At 52.0% G+C, this 18,153-nt stretch overlaps 1 protein-coding gene across 4 annotated transcripts in view; it reads right to left on the bottom strand.

Moving 5' to 3' along the window:
• ASCC2 (activating signal cointegrator 1 complex subunit 2) overlaps nucleotides 1-15,935 on the bottom strand; it is a 35,950-nt gene extending 20,015 nt beyond the window's left edge. For 2 of the 4 annotated variants that reach the window (XM_065903953.1, XM_065903954.1), the window contains exons 1-6: nucleotides 15,836-15,935; nucleotides 10,818-10,915; nucleotides 6,625-6,783; nucleotides 6,084-6,254; nucleotides 4,699-4,828; nucleotides 172-239 (exon numbers count right to left, since the gene is read on the bottom strand). In XM_065903953.1, the coding sequence (XP_065760025.1) occupies nucleotides 172-239; nucleotides 4,699-4,828; nucleotides 6,084-6,254; nucleotides 6,625-6,783; nucleotides 10,818-10,898 (609 nt within the window). In that variant the 5' untranslated portion in view covers nucleotides 10,899-10,915; nucleotides 15,836-15,935. Of the gene's footprint in view, nucleotides 1-171; nucleotides 240-4,698; nucleotides 4,829-6,083; nucleotides 6,255-6,624; nucleotides 6,784-10,817; nucleotides 10,916-15,835 lie in introns of those variants that run through there. The other 2 variants (XM_065903955.1, XM_065903956.1) reach the window with 2 other exon arrangements.
• Nucleotides 15,936-18,153: the final 2,218 nt, after the last annotated feature.

Raw genomic sequence — 18,153 nt, 5'->3', positions numbered from 1 at the left:
AAGGACAAATTCGGAGTGAAGTGAGGGGCAGGACACAGAGATGGTCTGGGGTGGGGGGATTTCCCTCAGACTCTTGCAGGAAAGTGGAGTAACATCACCAGGTAGGAGAAGGGGTCTGCCCCGCCCCCATCCCCCCCCCACCCTCCCCAGGGCAGGGCGAAGAGGTGGCACCTGAAGGATGGTGGGCATGGTTTCATCCAGGTCATTATAGTAACTTGGCTGCTGGATAAAGATGTTTCCTGAAAAGAGAAGAGAAAGGTAGGAATTGGGAAAAGACGGTGGGGGTGGACAGGATGGAAGACAAGTTCCACATGGCTGCCAGCATGTTCTGTGACCTTTCGCCCCTCTCCTGAGCTTGCCTGCACCACTGCAGTCCTGGCCCCGGGCCCTGCTGGCACAGAGCTCTGGCCCAGCCTAGAAACTTCCCCAGGGTGAGGGAGGGGCCTTGCCTCAGTACAATTTAACCTTTTAAGCACCTCTGCCCTGGCGAATTACGTAAAAGACCCACCCGCCCTGGTCAAACCAGCTCACCCTGCCGTCCCCAGGGAGTGATCGTACTTGGGCACCGTGCCTTGTATGACAGTGTTGGCTTTGTAAATGGGAGTGAGTCATCCAGGAAAATTAGGAGACGTGATCTCTTTGCCCAAGAAACCTGGGTGCTACAGTCCAGGAGTCCTGCCAGGCTGATTCTGGAGAAATTCTCTCACCCGCTGCTTTTGAACCTGCTGGCCATACACAGCCATCCTCCAAGGTGAGAGGCCGGCCAAGGACCTGGGGGGAGGTTTACCACACACGAGCAGTTATTCCCAGAAAGTGAAGGCCCTCCCTGAGTGTGCGTTGCTGTTGAGTCGCTCAGTCATGCCTGACTGTTTGCAATCCCATGGACTGTAGCCCACCAGGCTCCTCTGTCCATGGGATTTCCCAGGCAAGAATACTGGAGTGGGTTGCCACGGCCTTCTCCAGGGGATCTTCCTGATCCAGGGACAGAACCCCCGTCTCCTGCGTTGCAGGTGGGTTCTTCACCACCGAGCCACCAGGGAAGCCCCGCGTGTTCACTGTGCCCCAGATACTGCCGCTGTGAGTGTGGTGGTCAGAGCGCACGGTCACTGGGGCAGAAACCGAGCGTTCGGGCCGCCCAACGGAGGGGGGAGAGGATCACAGCTTGCGAGGGGCAGGACCGTGCAAAACGGCACCGCCTCAGAAAGGGGCCTGGCTTCCTCATCCCACTGCAGTCTTGGCACTGAAGGCTGGCTGGCTGTCAGGACGCTCTGAGTCCTAGGTGTCCTCCGTCCTTGGGCAGGGCTGTCCTTGGCTGCCTTCAACATAACCCTGCAGCCCTCACTCCATCCCAGAGGGCTTGAAAATGAATGAGCTCAGAGGCCAGATGGGGCTGGGTGAGTAAGCGAGTCACTAGGTGGCTGGACTTCCTCTAAACGCTTTCCTGGAGGCCACTTGGTCCTGGGATTCCAGAAAGTGCCACCAGCAGGAGCTTGCTTGGCATCTCCCACTCCAGATGGGTGCTGACCCCTCAGCCTGTGAAGGAAGTTCTCCCTGACCATCTGTGCCCACCTCCTGCTCCTGATGAGAGGGGAGTGAGTGACCGAGCTGTCTCCCCACAGCCTCTGCTCTTCTTCATTGAACCCTCCTAGCGACATCCTCAAGGTCGTTTGAACTCCTGACTGTGGCACAAAGGGCCTGCATGATCTGGCTTCTGCTGGCATCTCCTGCCACCCTCTCCCATCCCTCGAATTCTTCCCTCACACCATCCTCAGCCTCACAGAATGAAACTGCCCCTTCCCTTTGCCTGCAGTGACCTCCCAGCGCCGAGTTCACCAGCAGGCAGGTGTCACCCTCTGCAGGCAGAGTCTCCCGACCCAGTTTTTGGGAGCAGGCCTCCTCCCACAATCCCTGGGCCACACGGCGGTGCCCACCACACCCGGAGTGCCAGGCACAGGGAAAGGCATTCTCTCAGGAGCCTCCTCATGCTCAGCCCTGAGTAACAGGAATGCTCTATAAGCATCAAAACAGATCACATTTCAGTCTACCCTCAGGCTCTTCCGAGCCTCTTTCTTCTCCTTTATCTGATCCCAATGACAGGGAAGATCTGACTTTTGATCTCCTAAAGAAATAATTAAAAAGTCAAAGTGACGGCACCCATCCTCAGACTGAAGTAGTTCAGAAACCTAGGGTACATGCGAGGTATGGCCAAAGAGACCAGGGCTGTCCTCCGCAGGGTCAAGGTCTCACAGCCTAACTGAAAGGCCCGGCTTTCACAATTACACTCACTGATTCACAACACCAGCCTTGAGGTTGGAAAAAAAAAGTGGGAGGTGGGGACAGGGCAAGGCCCGGGCCTCCGCCGAAGGACAGGCGGCCAGCTCCCGTGCTCCACCCCACCCCTACCCCGTCCCCTTTGTCAAGCCTCTTCTCCAGCTGATCTGCTTTGCTCGAGAGCTTCTGTGGCAGAGAAAGCAGAGGCTGCCCCATGCTGTGTCTCCTGTCTTCTGCTCAAGGGTTGGGAAGAGAGCTAACGTGTGTGTTGGAGGGTGTGGAGACGGGGCCTGCAGACCGATAGGCAGACAGACACAGACGCAGTAAGAAGGGGCGCCTGATGCCCGATCCTGCCATCTTGTCTGTGAACCAGCTTCCGTGAGCCAAAGACAGGGCTTCCCTTCGTAAACCGATTTCAGATTCTTAATCTAGGGGTGAGAACATTCTTAAACAGCTCAAAATCTATGAGGGGGTATGTCTTCCTGGAGACAAGCTTCCATCTGATTCTCAGAGGAGTCAGGTGACCCTAGAGATTCGCAACCCCGGCAGCAGGCGGAGCTCTCTTGCTCCAGTCTCGCCCATCTTCGGCCAGACGGCCTCTTCTCCTGGATCCGCTGAGCGGTTGACAGCCCCCAGACCCAACGCTGACCTTGCCTCTACTCACTCTCCGGGGGGGGTTAAGACTCCTCCCTCCAGCCGACCTCACGAAGCCCCGTCAACTCTCCTCTTTGGTGTCCCTTTCCACCCAGGCTCTCCCGTTCCAGCCACGCTGAAGCCCTGGGCCCCTCCACGGCCTCCTATCACCACCCTCCCCACCTGCGCGCTGCCAGATGGACGTATCAGCGGACGGCTCCCCGCCCTGCTCCGTGCTCCCAGAGGCTCCCACGGCCCTGTCACGATACGAGCTTACACGTGCCGAGTGCCTGTAACGTGCCGGGCTCTGTGCTGCGCCCCACCTCATATTCACTCCCCACAACCATCCTACAGGCCGGACGCCTCATCAGTCTTCCCTTCCTTCAGATGAGAAAACTCAGGCTTAGAGCGGCTGACTGCCCGAGTCAAAGGGACACAGCCCATCTACAGCTGTGGACTGGGCAGCTGGACCCCAGGGCCTTCCCGTTGGGCCACCGAGCAACGTACCCTCCCCCAGGTCCCTGGCTCAGAGCCCTCCCCTCTCCCCGATCTGACCCCAGCTTCTTCCCCTGACCCCACGCTCCCTCCCAGAATGCTTTGCTCCAATCAGGCTGGCCTGATCATTGTTTCTCTAACTAACCGTGCTGCTTCTGTGCACTCACCCCATCCTCTCGTTCCAGAGTATAATTATTAAGGGTCTTTTCCCAGGGAAAATACAAGAAATTAACTGATGATCAGGCCAATGATTAGACCTGAATGAGAAACCAGCATTTGTGCCAGTGAAAAAGCTGGATGTGAAATTTCATATGCATTAGACCCTAAATACATTTTTCAAAAATATGCAGAGAAAAGTCTAGAAGGGAATAATCACCAAATGATCGTCTCTTCCGGGGCGGGGGGCGGGCGGTAAGGGCAGGAATTTGGTAATTGCTTTCCTGCTTCTTTATACTCTTCCAAAATTTTCTAAATTAACTTAAATTACCTTATCATTGGGGTTGGAGGGGAAAGGAAGGAAGGAAACCATTTCAAGGGGTGACTGAGCTCTGTAACTGGGCATTAGGAAGACCGTATCCTACAGTCTCAGGGTGAGAAGGGCTGACGGAGTGTCCAGGGTGACCAGCTGGGCCAGTTGCCACAAGCTCCTCTTCCAAGGCAAACCCACGGGGGCACCGTCCCCTCTGGAGCTTCCCAACAAAGCTTCTGTGTGAGCCTGCCAGCACCCCCGCCGTCCGACGGGCTCCAACTGCTGATGTCCGTTCCCTCCACGACCCCAGGGAGTCCCCTCTGACCCCTACCCCTGTCTATCCTCAGAAGCTATGCAAATCTCAACATTTCTGAGGCGGCCTCGTCACCCATGAGGCAGAGTGTGAGCCTCAGGCCCACGTGACGTCAACCCCAGCATGGCCACTCATCAGTCACGGCCCTGCAGGCAAGTCCCGAGCATCCAGCCTCAGTTTCCTTAACCGTAAATGGGGGTGGTGACACCGCTGGCGTCACAGGGTGGCTGTGAGTACCGCCTGAGATGACACAGGCGGGCTGTTGGCACACGCTCAGGCAAAAGGTTAGCTGTCGCTGTGGAAGCAAACGCCCCCTCCTTGGGCCAGGACACCCAGCCTGACACTGGGGCTCCGAGATCTGCCCCTGTCTGTCGCCCCTCCTGTGCTGACACACACATCCGCTGAGTCACTTCCAAGCACCACCCGCTGCTGCTGCTCCGATCCCCTGTGGGCACGTGGGGGTCATCTCTGCACCACCTGCGCCCCCCCCAGGCCCTGGGCCCCACATCCTACCCACCTATCATCTTTTGCAGCAGCGGGGAGTTGCCTTTTCCAAAAAGCACGCAGAGGTCCAGGATCTTTGGGATGTCGAACAGGAAGTTGTTGTAGAGGATTTCTCCAAAAGCAGAGGGCGAAATGAAGTGATCCTAAGGAAGAGCAAAGAAAGGATGAGAGACCTCCCCAGACACGCGCGTGGCAGGGCAACAGCAAGCTCCAGGAGACAACCGTCGGGGCCACTGGTGGGGGCCTGGCTGGTAGAAGAAGCTCTGTCCACACCAGGGATGTGCCCAAGCCACGTGGACTGACCTGGAGCAACAGTCACTCACCCTAACGTAAAATGAAGCGGAAGCTCCCTGTGAAACCATCAGCTGGGGATTCATTCTAAAGTTATTTACAGGTAAACTACCGTGATGTCTGCGACTGCTTTAAAATACTCCAAGACTGGACTTCCCTGGTAGTCCAGAGGCTGAAACTCTGCGCTCCTAGTGGAAGGGGGCTCAGGGTCCATCCCTGGTCAGGGAACTAAGATCCTGCCTGCCACAGGGCACAGCTTGAAAAGGACAAAAGTAAAATAAAATGCTTCAAGAAAAACAGAAAACTCAGTGGGGAGAGAAAACAAGATCGGCAAGGTGCTAACTGTTGAAGCCAGGTAATGCGTATGTGGGAGTCATGATACTTTTGTGTATATTTAACAGTTTCCATGTTAACAAGCTAAAAAAACAGAAAAGATACTATTTTTAAAGTAAATATGTGGGCACCACACACAGAAACACAAACACATTGAAAGGAAAAAAGCTCCCTGAAGGAACAGGCACCTTAACAGTGGTTATTTTGAGGGAAGGGAACTTTGTGGGCGACTTTCATTATCTGCAAAATATTTTTGGCAGCATTAGTATTTTTAAAGTTGGGGGGAAGGACTTCCCTGGCAGTCCAGTCAGTGGTTAAGACCCCACACTTCCACGGCAGGGAGCAAAGTTTCGATCCCTGGTCGGAGAAGCACCTGACTGCACATGGCACATGATTTGGCCAAATAAATAAATAAAATTAACAAAAATAAAACCGGGGTGGGGGAGTAAAGGCTTTAAGAAAGCACATCCGAGGTCCTCTAGAAAAAATCAGAGTTGGTGCTTCGCCCTCTGACGCGCAAGGAAAGGCAGTCACGCGCCCCCTGGCACAGGGCCCTCGGCTCCCACTGATGGAAACACTGGGTGTAACGCAGGCGACCTGGCGGCTCAGAGGGTGAGGGAGGTGGCACAGATTGCTTCCCCAACGGCGGGAATGAAAGCGGAGGGGAGACAAAGAGGAAACTCGACACTTCCAGAGCCTGCATTCCCAGGGGTGCGGGCCTGGCACGGGGGTGTCAGGTGGCGGGGGCGACCTGTCACAGGACCCGGGGCTTACTTTGGATTCCTTGTGCGTGGACATACGGAGGAAGGTGAGAAAAACGCTGCGGTGGAGGCGCCTCTGCATGTCAACGACCTCGGGGGCCGGGGCCACCCACTCGTCGAACTTCCGGGGCACATAGCGCAGGTAGGAGTCCAGGCACTTCTGCAGGGTCTCGTCGAAGATGACCTACGCCAGGAGACAGGGGAACAGCCAGTCACTGCATCACTGGGGTCCGAGGGCCTGTGGACCTTTCGGGGCTCATGGCCCATCAGCCCTGGCCTGGGGCAAACATTCCCGCCAACCCCACTGGACCGAAGAGGCATAAATGAGCCAAGGGTAAACACGAGTTTCTAAAAATGCCATGGTGGAAGGTGTCTGTGTAAACATCATTAAGATGGTGATACAGAACATAGTAATTCCAACCACAGTTTGCTCTTAGGGATCCAGTGTAAGAAGCAGAGGAAGAAAAAAGTATCTCCTGGGGAGAAAAACAACAGCACCCAACCAACGGCATGGCATGTGCCTGGTCTTAGCGGGAATGGTGGGAGGACGTTACCTGGCACCAGAATTTATCGTGCGGCAGGGCCAGGAGCCAGTCCAGGTCAGTGGCTACGAAGGTGGCGCGTTCCAGGTATTCCTCCACTAGGGCGGGAATGTTGTCTTTAGGGGGCGGTTTGTATAACACAAAATACCGGTCTGCCTTCTGCTCGGGGTGCTACGGATCCAAAAACCACGTGTTAACGTGGCAGAGGTTAGTCAGCTAGGGCCCCTCTGCCAGCCCGCAGCAACAACCCCGGGCTGTTCCAACCGCTGACCCTCAGGCATAAAGAACCGAGTGTCTCTGACAGGGGGAGGCTTGGCCGCAGTCAGGGAACACCAGGCGAGCGTTAAATACCGTGTTTTCTGGAGAATGTTTAATGACACAGGGAAAGATTAAGAGAAGAAAAAGCAAGACACAAACCCCTCTATTTTATACAACCATTTTTTGGGTTAAAAAAGAAAAGCAGCCATATTTAACACATTCACACACTGGTACGGATTTTATTTTTTTAAAAAGTGATGGCAGGAGGGAACCTCAAAGCTAACAGTGGCTATCTCTAGTAGAAAGGATTAGGACTCGACTATATCTTCCAATTTAAAAAAGAACATGTAGTATTTTTCAAAATTACACAAGTGAGGCAGGAGGGTGTTTTCTTTAAAAAACTCACAACAGTATGGAAAGATAAGTCGCCTGGGACCACCACCCCGGTCTAGCATCAAACCAGAGGGAACCCCTCCCCATCCCGTGAGCATCCTCACTGCCCTTTTCTAAGCGTTTACATTAAAATGCAGCCACACGAGGCGTTTGTTTGGGCCCATTTTCATCTTTCTGACACAAACAATGTCGTACTGTACATATCACTGTGCTGTTCCCTTTGTATAATCAGAGAAAAACCTCAGTAATTTTTTGGTAAAGATGCTAATCAAGTAATTGCAGGTCTCGGCTTAGCCTCACAAGTTCTCTCTCCTAACCCTTACCTTGCCGGGAACAAACCTTACTTTGTTCCCCATAAAGAAAAGATGAGCTCGGGTTTCTCCTCTGACTACACTAGGGCTGCTTTCTCCGGGGGAGGCGGTGACAGGAAGGAGGCCGCCTGTTTTCGTCTCAGCTGTTATCAACCACAGTCCACCCACTTCCAGGTCTGTCAGTCCAGGGGGGACAAGGAAGTCATGGCTGACGACTCAGTTTCTTTGAGAACCAACTAAGCCTCCCGACTGCAAACTGCCGAGTTTTTGAGTTCCACGGGGCTCCTTGGGGGGTTGAGGGCCTCCACTGGGTCCCCCGCCCATTTAAATCACAATTTATACAAAAGGAATCCTGCTGATTAAAACAAGTTCAAAACTAGTCTCCAGGGCCTAAATTCATCTCTGTGGTTTCCAAGTTCCCCTCCTCTACCGGTTGCTGCCTCACCTCTCACTTAGGTCACTTCTCGGGCCAGGCTTCTCACCGACCTCCGCTCGCCCAACTGACACACACGCGCGCGCCCCTCAACCTTCCTGCAGTCCATCCTGCGAACACCTACTGGCGGCCTGCTCCGCCACGTGTGGGGCGCACGTGAGTCGGGGGTCTGCGTGCTCCCAGAGCCCACTCTGCAGCGGGGACGGTGCACAGCGAAGTCAGACAGCTCAAACCTGGCGGAGGCGCCGTGGGAGCGCCTGGGTGGCGAGGGGGCTGGGGGGCACCAGGACACTTCCGGGAGTGGCAGAAATGTTCATTATCTTGCTTGTGGTAATGGTTTCATGTGGGTTTACCGATGTCAAAACGAACCAAACTGTGTACCATAAATATATGCAGTTAATTGTCCTCCAATGACATCTCAATAAAGTTAGATTGAAAGGAAGGGCCTGCCTTCGTCTCTGGAGTGGGTCTGAGTCTTGCTCACACAGCAGTCCCAGCCCCTAGAGCCAGGCTGGCATCGAGCACTCCCTCCATACACACTTGCAGGCTGAACGGAGGAATGCATGGAGGTCATGAAGGACCAGGTCCTGACAAGGTCTTTGAAGCACCTCTGACGCCACGCCCAAGATCAGGGGCCACGGAGGATCCCAGGGCGAGGAGCTGCAGGCTCTCACTTTATCTCCCACCCTTCGGGCCTGGCCTAGGTCCCATTTGCTTCGTGAAGTTCTTGAACATGCCCTGCTCATCAAACTTGTGCCCTGTTCATCTTGATAAGAAACTATTCTGTACTGTTCTCCAAATCCTCCCCTTAAATGATCCTTATCTTTCTCAAGAGCCCATTCAACCACTTGGGTGCCAAACTTTATTTCTTTACAAGGCTGGGCTCCTTAACTCTGAGATGCCGCCTCCACCCCGGGGGCCGGTGTAGGAATCAGGCTCTCAGGACTCCGGGACCCCCTGCCAGGTCCGCCCTTCTCCCGTCGCCCTGCCAGGCTGGTGCTTATTCACCCTTCCACACGCAGTTCAGGATCTCCCTCCTACAGGTGGCGTGAGCTCTCCCACCACCCCAAGACCTCCGTGCACCCCTCCCTGGTCTCGATCAGCGGTATGGACTTCCTTCCATCACACCCTGGTCATGCAGGCTGCAGAGAATCCCCAGTCTGCTTCCTCTCCACCCGTGGGCCCCACCAGGGCAGTCTTTTCTCTCTGTGGCTCCAGGGCCTGTCCCATAGTGTGGCAAGGGTCCTTGGCTCATTTACTGGATGTCTCCTGAGAGCCTACGATGCACCTGGCACTGGACAACCAGAGGAAGGGGAAGGGACCAGTCCCTGCTCCCAGAGGACCCGCAGCCTAACAGCCTGGTGTCCAGGGCACGGGGAAGGGCCCAAGGAACCAGCCTCCACCGGGCGCCGTCCAACAGAACCTCGGCAGAGACGGAAGCGCTCCACACCTGTCCCGTGCTGGCCGAGACAGCAGATTCTCACCACATGGGACTATTTTAACTTAAACGAACTAAAACTAAATTAAAAATCCAGTCCCTTGGTTGAGTCACCCACAATTTCAAGAACTCCATAGCCACATGTGGTGAATGGCTAACGTACTGTACAGAACAGTTCCTGATTTTCTAATCAATATCCTCCTTACCTAAAAGAGTTATGAATACGAGGATATATTCAGGGAACATGGCTAACATTTTGTAATAATTGTAAGTGGAATATAACCTTTAAGGTTGTGAATCACTATGTCATACACCTGAAACACATAATGTTGGATATCAATGCTACCTCAATTTTTTAAAAAAGTTACAAAAAAGAAACAAGAGGCTATATAGCAGGAAGGTGAAGAAAGTATAGACTCCAGGGACAGCTTAGCTGGGGTCCCGTTCTGACTCCCTTAGTGTTCTAGTTTTGTGACCTTGAACTCGGAGTTTCCTCATCTGTAAAATGGGGACAACCAAAATGCCTACTCGGAGGGCTTGTGGTTCGGCTTCCATGAGATAATCCAGGTGAAAGGTTTGGCCCGGAGTGAGTGCTCTATAAATATTAAGCACTATTATTAGAGAGTAGTCAGGAAGCAATAGGAAGCCATCCAGAAAGCAGGAAATAAAACACCAAGCTCTTGTTTCCCACGACTTTACTCACACACCCAGAAAATACTTCCTCCCACCTTGTTCAAGTAAGCTAATGTTCTTGGGAAAACAGCAAGTGGGAATGGGGACTCCGGTCCCCGTGTCTGTCTCCTCCAGCAGCCTGGCACCTCTCCACGGCTCTAATCTCCCCCACAGCTGGTCATCGGCATGCTCACTTCCATTCTCCATCTCACCAGCCCTGCCGGGTGGGCACGTAGTACTTCTTAGCCCGTTCAGACCTGACCTCTGACATTATTAGTGTCCTCACTCCCGCCCCCCACTGCCAAGTAGACCATAGCTGGGACAGCTCTGCAAAAGGCCCATCTGAAATCTGAGCGCCTCCTGCAGGGTCCAATCCCCAGATCCGGCTTTGGGCCAGCCCCGCTGCCTGGCCAGCTCGGGTTGAGTCAGAACTGCCATTAGACTTTTATTCAAAATGAAATGCTTTGCAGGGAAGGTATGAGGTGGTGACATGGAAAATACCACTCAAACTCAAGCTACTGTTGGGAAAGAAAACTCCTGCACCGGGGCCTGGAAAGACCTAACAGCATCCTGGCTCCTGAAACATAGACTGTGGTCCTCAGGTCATTCATAGAGCTGATAAAGAAGGAATTTACTTTTTTACTTCTGAGATTGCAAGTTCAGTAATATTGGGCTGAATGGCCTCAAGGCACCGGCTCACCAGCGCAGGCGTAGTCCTCAGCTTTCCTGTCTTCAAGTCCTTGTGGGTGATCTGGAGTTGGTCCAGGGGCAGAGCGGGCATTGTGCTGCGTGACCCTCCTGAAAGGAATATGGACGGGAAGAAGAGAGCAGATGCAGAGGCTCCGGGGGGCAGGGGCCTGCTCTGGGGCTCACCCCAGAGCCAGGAGAGAAGCTTCAACCTCTGGCCTCAGGGGGCTCCTGGTGGGCCTCAAAGGCCTGGTTCCCATAACTACTCACCTAGACCAGTGACTTTTTGCCTAAAGCGGCAGTTCTCAGCTGAGGAGGAAAACACTCCCCAGGTGACACCTGATATGTTGGCAGATGGGTCACTAAGTCATGTCCCACTCTTGTGACCCCATGGACTGTAGCCCACCACGCTCCTCTGTCTATAGGATTCTCCAGGCGACAATACTGGAGTGGGTTGCCATTTCCTTCTCCAATTCCCACCCAATTCGTGAAGTTCTGGTTAAAAGTAACTAGATCATCTTTCTCACGGCTCCAGCTCTGTGCCCTCCTTGGCCTGTGAGCTCTGGGAGGCCGGTGCCTGGGTTCTCCTTCTCTTGCTACCTTTCCTGTGACCAGCACAGGCCTGGTACAGAGGTGGTTTCATGAAATATTTGATGAACAACTGAATACGATGACACTTTTCTTACCATTTTAACCAGATTTGGGGGGGTTGAAGCCATGGGAATTTCCTCCCTTGCAGAGGGTGTTAAGATTTTACAAACTTTCTAGGCTTCGGGGAAGAAGGATGTGGATAAATAGAAAGACCAGAAGGTTTTCACACAGAATTCACGGAAACCTGCCAGAGTGACCTCCTCTCTAGAGAGGCCCAAAATGCCCTCAGAGCCAGTGAGTGGCAGACCCCACATCTCCTGTCTTCCAGTCCAACACTCATTTCTCAGTGCCGCTTGGCCTGATCCACAGGAGGGACGTGCATATTGGCTGAACCATGGGACAGAAGTGACTCAGGCCTCTTAAGACATGCCACAAAAGGCTGACACATCTCAATGACAACATGAAGATGTATGAAGGGTAGGATGAGGAAACCGTCACCTCCTGAGCCCTCCCTGAGGTGCTGAAGGACACGGTCAGCCATGAGTCACTGCGGTCCCGGCTCTCAGATATCAGGCCAGGCCCTGGTGTTACAAAGACAGACTGATAAGGCCTGGTCTCTGCTCTGTGGGAGCTTCCGATCCAATAATAATGACGATAATGATAGCAGCAGAAACACGCCTCTCAGGTGCTGGTGCTCTTCTGAGCGATTTTCTCAGCATGAACTCACTTTAGATACCTTAACTGGCTTCACCTGTATTAATGCTTGAAACAAGTCCAGGGTTGGTGCTATAATCTCATTGCCTTCATTTTCCCAATGAGCTTCCCTAATGGCTCAGACGGTAGAGAATCTGCCTGCAGTGCAGGAGAACCTGGTTCAGTCCCTGGGTTGAGAAGATCTCCTGGAGAAGCAAATGGCAGCCCATTCCAGTATTCTTGCCTGGAGAATCCCATGGACAAAGGAGCCTGGCGGGTTACACTCCATGGGATTGCAAAGAGTCAGACATGATTAAACAACTAACACTTTACTAATGAGGAAACAGAGGCTCAGAGAAGATAAAAAAATTCCCTTAGGTCTCAGAGTTAGTGCGTGGTGAAGCAGGCTGGCTCTTAACCATTTGCTGTGTTGAGTCTAGGGCAGTTGAGTTGGGGGCAGGGAGTTGTGGTTGTAGAGAAAGCATTTCTAGAGGAGTGCCTAAAGGAGAACCTGAGCTGAGTCTTGATAGTGGAAACTGGGAAGAAGGGTGTCCCAGGTGGAGGAAACAGCAGGAACGAAGGTAAGGCGGTGGGAAGTAGCTTGGTGCACAAGGAACCTTGGTTCAGGGACTGCTTTAAAGACTGTGAAGATACCCATCTTCACATGGGATGCAAAGGGAAGGAACTAGTCCCTAGTCTAGTCTGCCTAGTCCCTGAGGCCCATTCTAGCACTAGGAACTCAGTGGATAGTGGATCAAACGCATGGGCCCCGTGACTGAGCTTCCATTTTTCACCTCTGCAAAATGCAGATAACACCATCTGCCTGTATATTTGTTGTTGCTGTTCAGTTGCTCAATTGTGTCTGACTCTTTGTGACCCCATCGGCTGCAGCACACCAGGCTTCCCTGTCCTTCACTATCTGCCAGAGTTTGCTCAAACTCATGTCCACTGAGTCAATACACGATTTCTAATTGAGCTACTATCTTACTAGCCTTTTACAATAACCCAGTTAAGAACGACAAGGATTATTATGCTCAGATGTCCACAGAGGGGCCCTGATGTGCTCAGGCAAATACCTGAGTCGCCAAGTTGAAACTGAAGCCCAGCTCTTGTGCCTTGGTACCTGGGTCTCTGGCACTGAGTATGCTAAAAATACTTCTTTCCTAACCTCTGAGAGACGCTGGGAGGACCTGGAAACATCAGTGATCTAGTGCAGAAGTCTAAATGAAGCCCAGGCCCAGTCCTTTCCATCCTCACCTTCCAAAGACGGTAGTGGGAGTGTCCAGTGCAGGGACCTAGGATGGGGAAAGAGTCATAAGGAGGAGGTGGCTCTCCACCCTTAAAATTCTACTTCCCAGAGTCCAGGTCTAGACAGGTACAGAAAGAAACCTGCTTTTAGAAGAAATCCACTCCTACAGGCCGGAGCCTATAAGGGCAGTTTAGACTCAGGCTGGTATGATGGTCAAAAGAGAAGTTTATAGTGCCACAGCCTGGGTTCAAATCTTGGCTCCATCCTACCCATGTTGAGATGTGAACAGTTCCCTAACTTCTTTAAGCTCTGATCTCCTCATCTGTAAAATTGGGATGAGAACAGTACATAATCTCATAATCTCCCAGGGTTGACATGAGAAGTAACCAATATTGTGAGAAGTAACCAATATTAAGTGGTCAGCACAGTACTTGGCACATAATAAGCACTCAGTAACATTTGTTGTTGTTTAATCGCTAAGTCATGTCTGACCCTGATGCTGGGAGGGATTGGGGGCAGGAGGAAAAGGGGATGACAGAGGATGAGATGGCTGGATGGCATCACAGACTCGATGGACATGAGTCTGAGTAAACTCCGGAGGTTGGTGATGGACAGGGAGGCCCGGCATGCTGCGATTCATGGGGTCGCAAAGAGTCAGACGCGATCGAGCGACTGAACTGAACTGAACTGAAAGTTTGTTGTTGTTTAATCTCTAAATCATGTCTGACTCTTTTGTGACCCCATGGACTGTAGCCTGCCAGGCTCCTCTGTCCGTGGGATTTCCCAGGCAAGAATACTGGAGTGGGTTGCCATTTCCTTCTCCAGGGGATCTTCCCAATCCAGGGTTCGAACCCATGTCTTCTGCACTGGCAGGCGGGTTCTTTACCACTGAGCCACCAACGAGGCCTCCAGTCAAGTTTAGTTATTATTATTCAAGTCCCAATCGTAAGCCAAGCACTTTGGGCTTCCTCAATTACTCAGCAAATACTTACCGAATACCTTCTGGGACCTGGGCATGTAAATGCCTATTAATCCATGTAGTTAGAGCTTTAAATGGAAATTTCCAAAATGAGCACAACAGAGAAAGGAAGAATGTCACAGAAAACATGACCTACAACCTGGCTGTTGAAGGATAGGAGAAAAAGATGGACAGGAAGGACAGTCTAAGCAAAGAGCAAGCATGAGCAAAGGCTCAGAGCCTGTGGCTTTGAAGGATGAGGGAGACATTTGGTGTGGCTGAAAACACAAGAAGTGGAGAGGAGAGGTTGGATAGAGAAGATGGAGCCACTTTAAAATGAGCCTCAAATGCTGTGCTAAAGATTTTGGCTTTTCATCTGAAGACAGTGAGGAGTCATGTAAGGAGAGGAGAGACATAATCATAATGAGAAGGTAATAACCTGGTGGCAAGAGAGACCTTTTATGAACCACTGGAGAGCTAAAACTGTTAATAACCTTACTTGTCCCTTCAAATAGTTCTTGAGTACCTACTATGTACCAGGCACTGAAGCCTGGAGAATCCTAAGGCGGGCAAATAACAGACCCAATTCTGCCCTTCACAGAGTTTATGGTCTTGATGGTTAACAAGACAGATATGAACCAAACAGCCACACGAATAAGGAAATTCAATACTTTGAGTATGCTTTGCAGGCAAGGCCCGTGAGGCTATAACAGCATTTAACAGAGAACTGACTCGACAGAAAGAGGATGTCAAGGAATATTTGAGTTTTCATCTACAGTATGAGTAGAAATTAACTAGGCAATAACTGGACTCTAAAAATGGCAAGGTCAATGATCATGATGATATCTGTGCCCCACCCCACAGTGGATCCTCAGTGTCAAGCAGGGCAGCAGAAGTTAAAAATTTAGGAAAGGGCTTTCTTTTGAAGGGGAGCTTGTAGTAAGTGCAAGAAGGCCTGGGAACATCCCCATGGCTACTCCTGTCTCAGTTTCTCTGTCTTAACCCTTCTGGTCTTGCTTCAATATTACCCTCCTCAGGGATCGTACCAGATTGCCCTATGTAAAGTATTCACTCCTCCGGTTGCAGTCATATCTTTAATTACCTAGTGCATTTCTTTGTCGTCGACTGTCTCCGCCCACTAGACTGTAAGCTCTATGAGGGCGGGAACTTCCTCTGTTTCTCTGTTTATATCCCCAGTGCCTAGATCTGTGCCCACGTAGGAGGCGCTGGACATAACATTTGTTGAACGAATGAATGAACCCTGAGGAAACTGAAGCTCGAGGTGAGGGTAGGAGGACCGCGTCTCGCCCAAGGCCAAGGTCACTCTGGGGCCGATCCTCGAACCCTAAGACTAAGCTCTGGCGGCCTGACTCTGGGGTCGGGGTGGAAAGGTAGGAGGAACGGGGCGACTCATGGCCCCTGGGGCAGCCTAAGCCTTGGCCCTGCCATCGAGGCGGGAGGCCCGAGGCCGTGTGAAGCACGGCTGCAGCCCCTCCCAGGTCCGATGCCCCACATCCGCAGGGATCAGCCACGCACTCACCTTGGTGGCTCCGATGCCGGCGATGTACCGCCGCAGCCGCCGCCGCCGCCGCCGCCGCGGTCCACGGTGACAGCTCCTAGAGCGCAGGCACTTCCGGGGTCAAACAGCTATTCCGCAGGCGCAGACAGGAAGCCCCGGCCCGACCCCGTCCCCGGAGCCAACTGCCGCCGAGAAGCCGGGCGCGGGCCACGCCCCCAACCCAAGACTCCGCCCCCTGTAGGCACAGAAGTGGCTGTGCCCACACTTTCTCTCCGCTGCTAGCACCCTTGCTGCTTTAGCAGAGATGGTGGGAGGTGGGCGGAGAGCAGCTGTGGCTCCACCTCTTGGAAAAAGCAAGTGTGCTACCTGGGTTCCTCAAGTCCAGGAGGAATTCTGCAGCTAAATGCTATAAACTGTGTCAGGACAGGGGATGTGTTCTTTTAATGACTCAATTTTTTCAGGTAAACTTGTCATCCAGTGATCTAGAAGGGACAGAAAAAAACGTCCTGGTCACTCTATTTTTTCCCCCTCTGGCATCACACCCATTTGATGGCATCACACAGGAAATTTAATTTGTATCTTGGTGGTTGATTGTAAGAACACACGTGGCAGTCTTTGGTACAGATAAAGCTTAAAATAGAACTTCTGGCAGAAATGTACGGATTGGTTTCATTATTTCCAATGGTATTAACGTCACTGAAGTTTAAAAGCTAACTAACTTGACTACGGGCTTCCCTGGTAGCTCAGCTGGTAAAGAATCTGCCTGCAATGCGGGAGACCCAGGTTCGATTCCTAGGTGGAGAAGATCCTCTGGAGAAGGGATAGACTACCCACCCCAGTATTCTTGGGCTTCCCTCGTGGCTCAGTCAGCAAAGAATCCGCCTGCGATGTGGGAGACCTGGGTAGGGAAGATCCCCTGGAGGAGGGCATGGCAACCCACTCCAGTATTCTTGCCTGGAGAATCCCGAGGACAGAGGAGCCTGGCGGCTACCATCCATGGGGCCTCAGAGTCAGACACAACTGAGCACAGCACAGCATGACTTATAAAAAGACAATAAGTTCCAACAAGACACCTGACTTCTCTGAACACGTCTCAATGTCCTCATCTGTCCAAAGGGGATCATTGATAGCCACTTCATCATTTGCAGGCTAAATGAGATAGTACAGACAATACCAAGCACTTAGTAGGTGCTCAAGAAATGTTAGTGGAGAGGAAGGAAGGAAGGAAGAAAATGAGGAAGAGAGAGAGGAAGGAAGGAGGCTCCGTATTCAATGGAGTGGCTTTAAAAAATTTATTTGTTTGTTTTTGGCTGTTCTGGGTCCTTGTTGCAGCACACGAGGGCTACTCTTCGTTGCGGTGCTCAGGCTTCTCATCGTGGTTGGTTTCTCTTGTTGGAGAGCAAGGGCTTTAGGGTGCACAGGCTCAGGAGCTATGGTGCATGAGCTTCATTGCTCCGTGGTTTGTGGAATCTTCCCAGACCAGGAATCAAACCCGTGTCTCCTGCACCAACAAGAAGATTCTTAACCAGTAGACCACCAGGGAAGCCCTTCCATTGGAATGTTAACCCTTATATTTATTTCATCTTTGTTTTCTCTCATGTTCTAGAAGAGATTAATGAGAAAGGTGAGCTTCCAAATGAGACATCCTTGTCTGAGCTGTCATATGTCCAAATGAAATAGAATTAAAAAGCCACGTTAACAGGAGAAGTCTCAAACCATGTATCAGTTACACACAAGTATGGAATTGGGGGGGGGGGGGCTCTGTTTTCTATATTAAAAGAAACACAACCACAACTAACTTAATTTAATGGCATTTATTTGGGTTGGCAATGGAGGCAAGTGTCTGTGGTGCTCAGAATCAGTCAAGTCTAGGAATAAATACAGAGAAATACTGTCAGTAGTTGGAGCTAGAAAATCAGCACTGGACTATCTGGGTCTGAGTCCCACCCGGTCCCAGTGCTCTGAGTCACCTAAAATGAATCAGTATTGCCTTTGTGCTTCAACCCTCCAACCAGCTTGTGTTTGCAGAGGACCATTGTTCAGGTGAGCTGTTGCCTCGCCTGCACAATATTCATTTCCTCTGTTTCCCCACTAACAACAGCTTGACCACTCCTCGTGTTACCAAAAGTGGGGTCTGGCTGCTTGCTGCCCAAAAGCCGATAGATAGGCCAGGTTGGTGGAAAGGAAAATAAAGCAAACTAACATTTGCTTTATTTTGGATGCCAGCATTGGGGCGGAGTGGGTGGGCTTGCCTGGTGGCTCCGCAGTAAAGAATCCACCTGCCAGTGCAGGAGACATGGATCTGATCCCTGGGTGCGGAGGATCCCCTGGAGAGGGAA

The sequence above is a fragment of the Muntiacus reevesi genome, chromosome 13 (assembly GCF_963930625.1).
Source record: "Muntiacus reevesi chromosome 13, mMunRee1.1, whole genome shotgun sequence".
In the NCBI taxonomy this organism is placed as follows: Eukaryota; Metazoa; Chordata; class Mammalia; order Artiodactyla; family Cervidae; genus Muntiacus; species Muntiacus reevesi.
The sequence above is the reverse complement of the archived record's forward strand: the minus strand, read 5'-3'. Positions and strand labels throughout refer to the sequence as shown.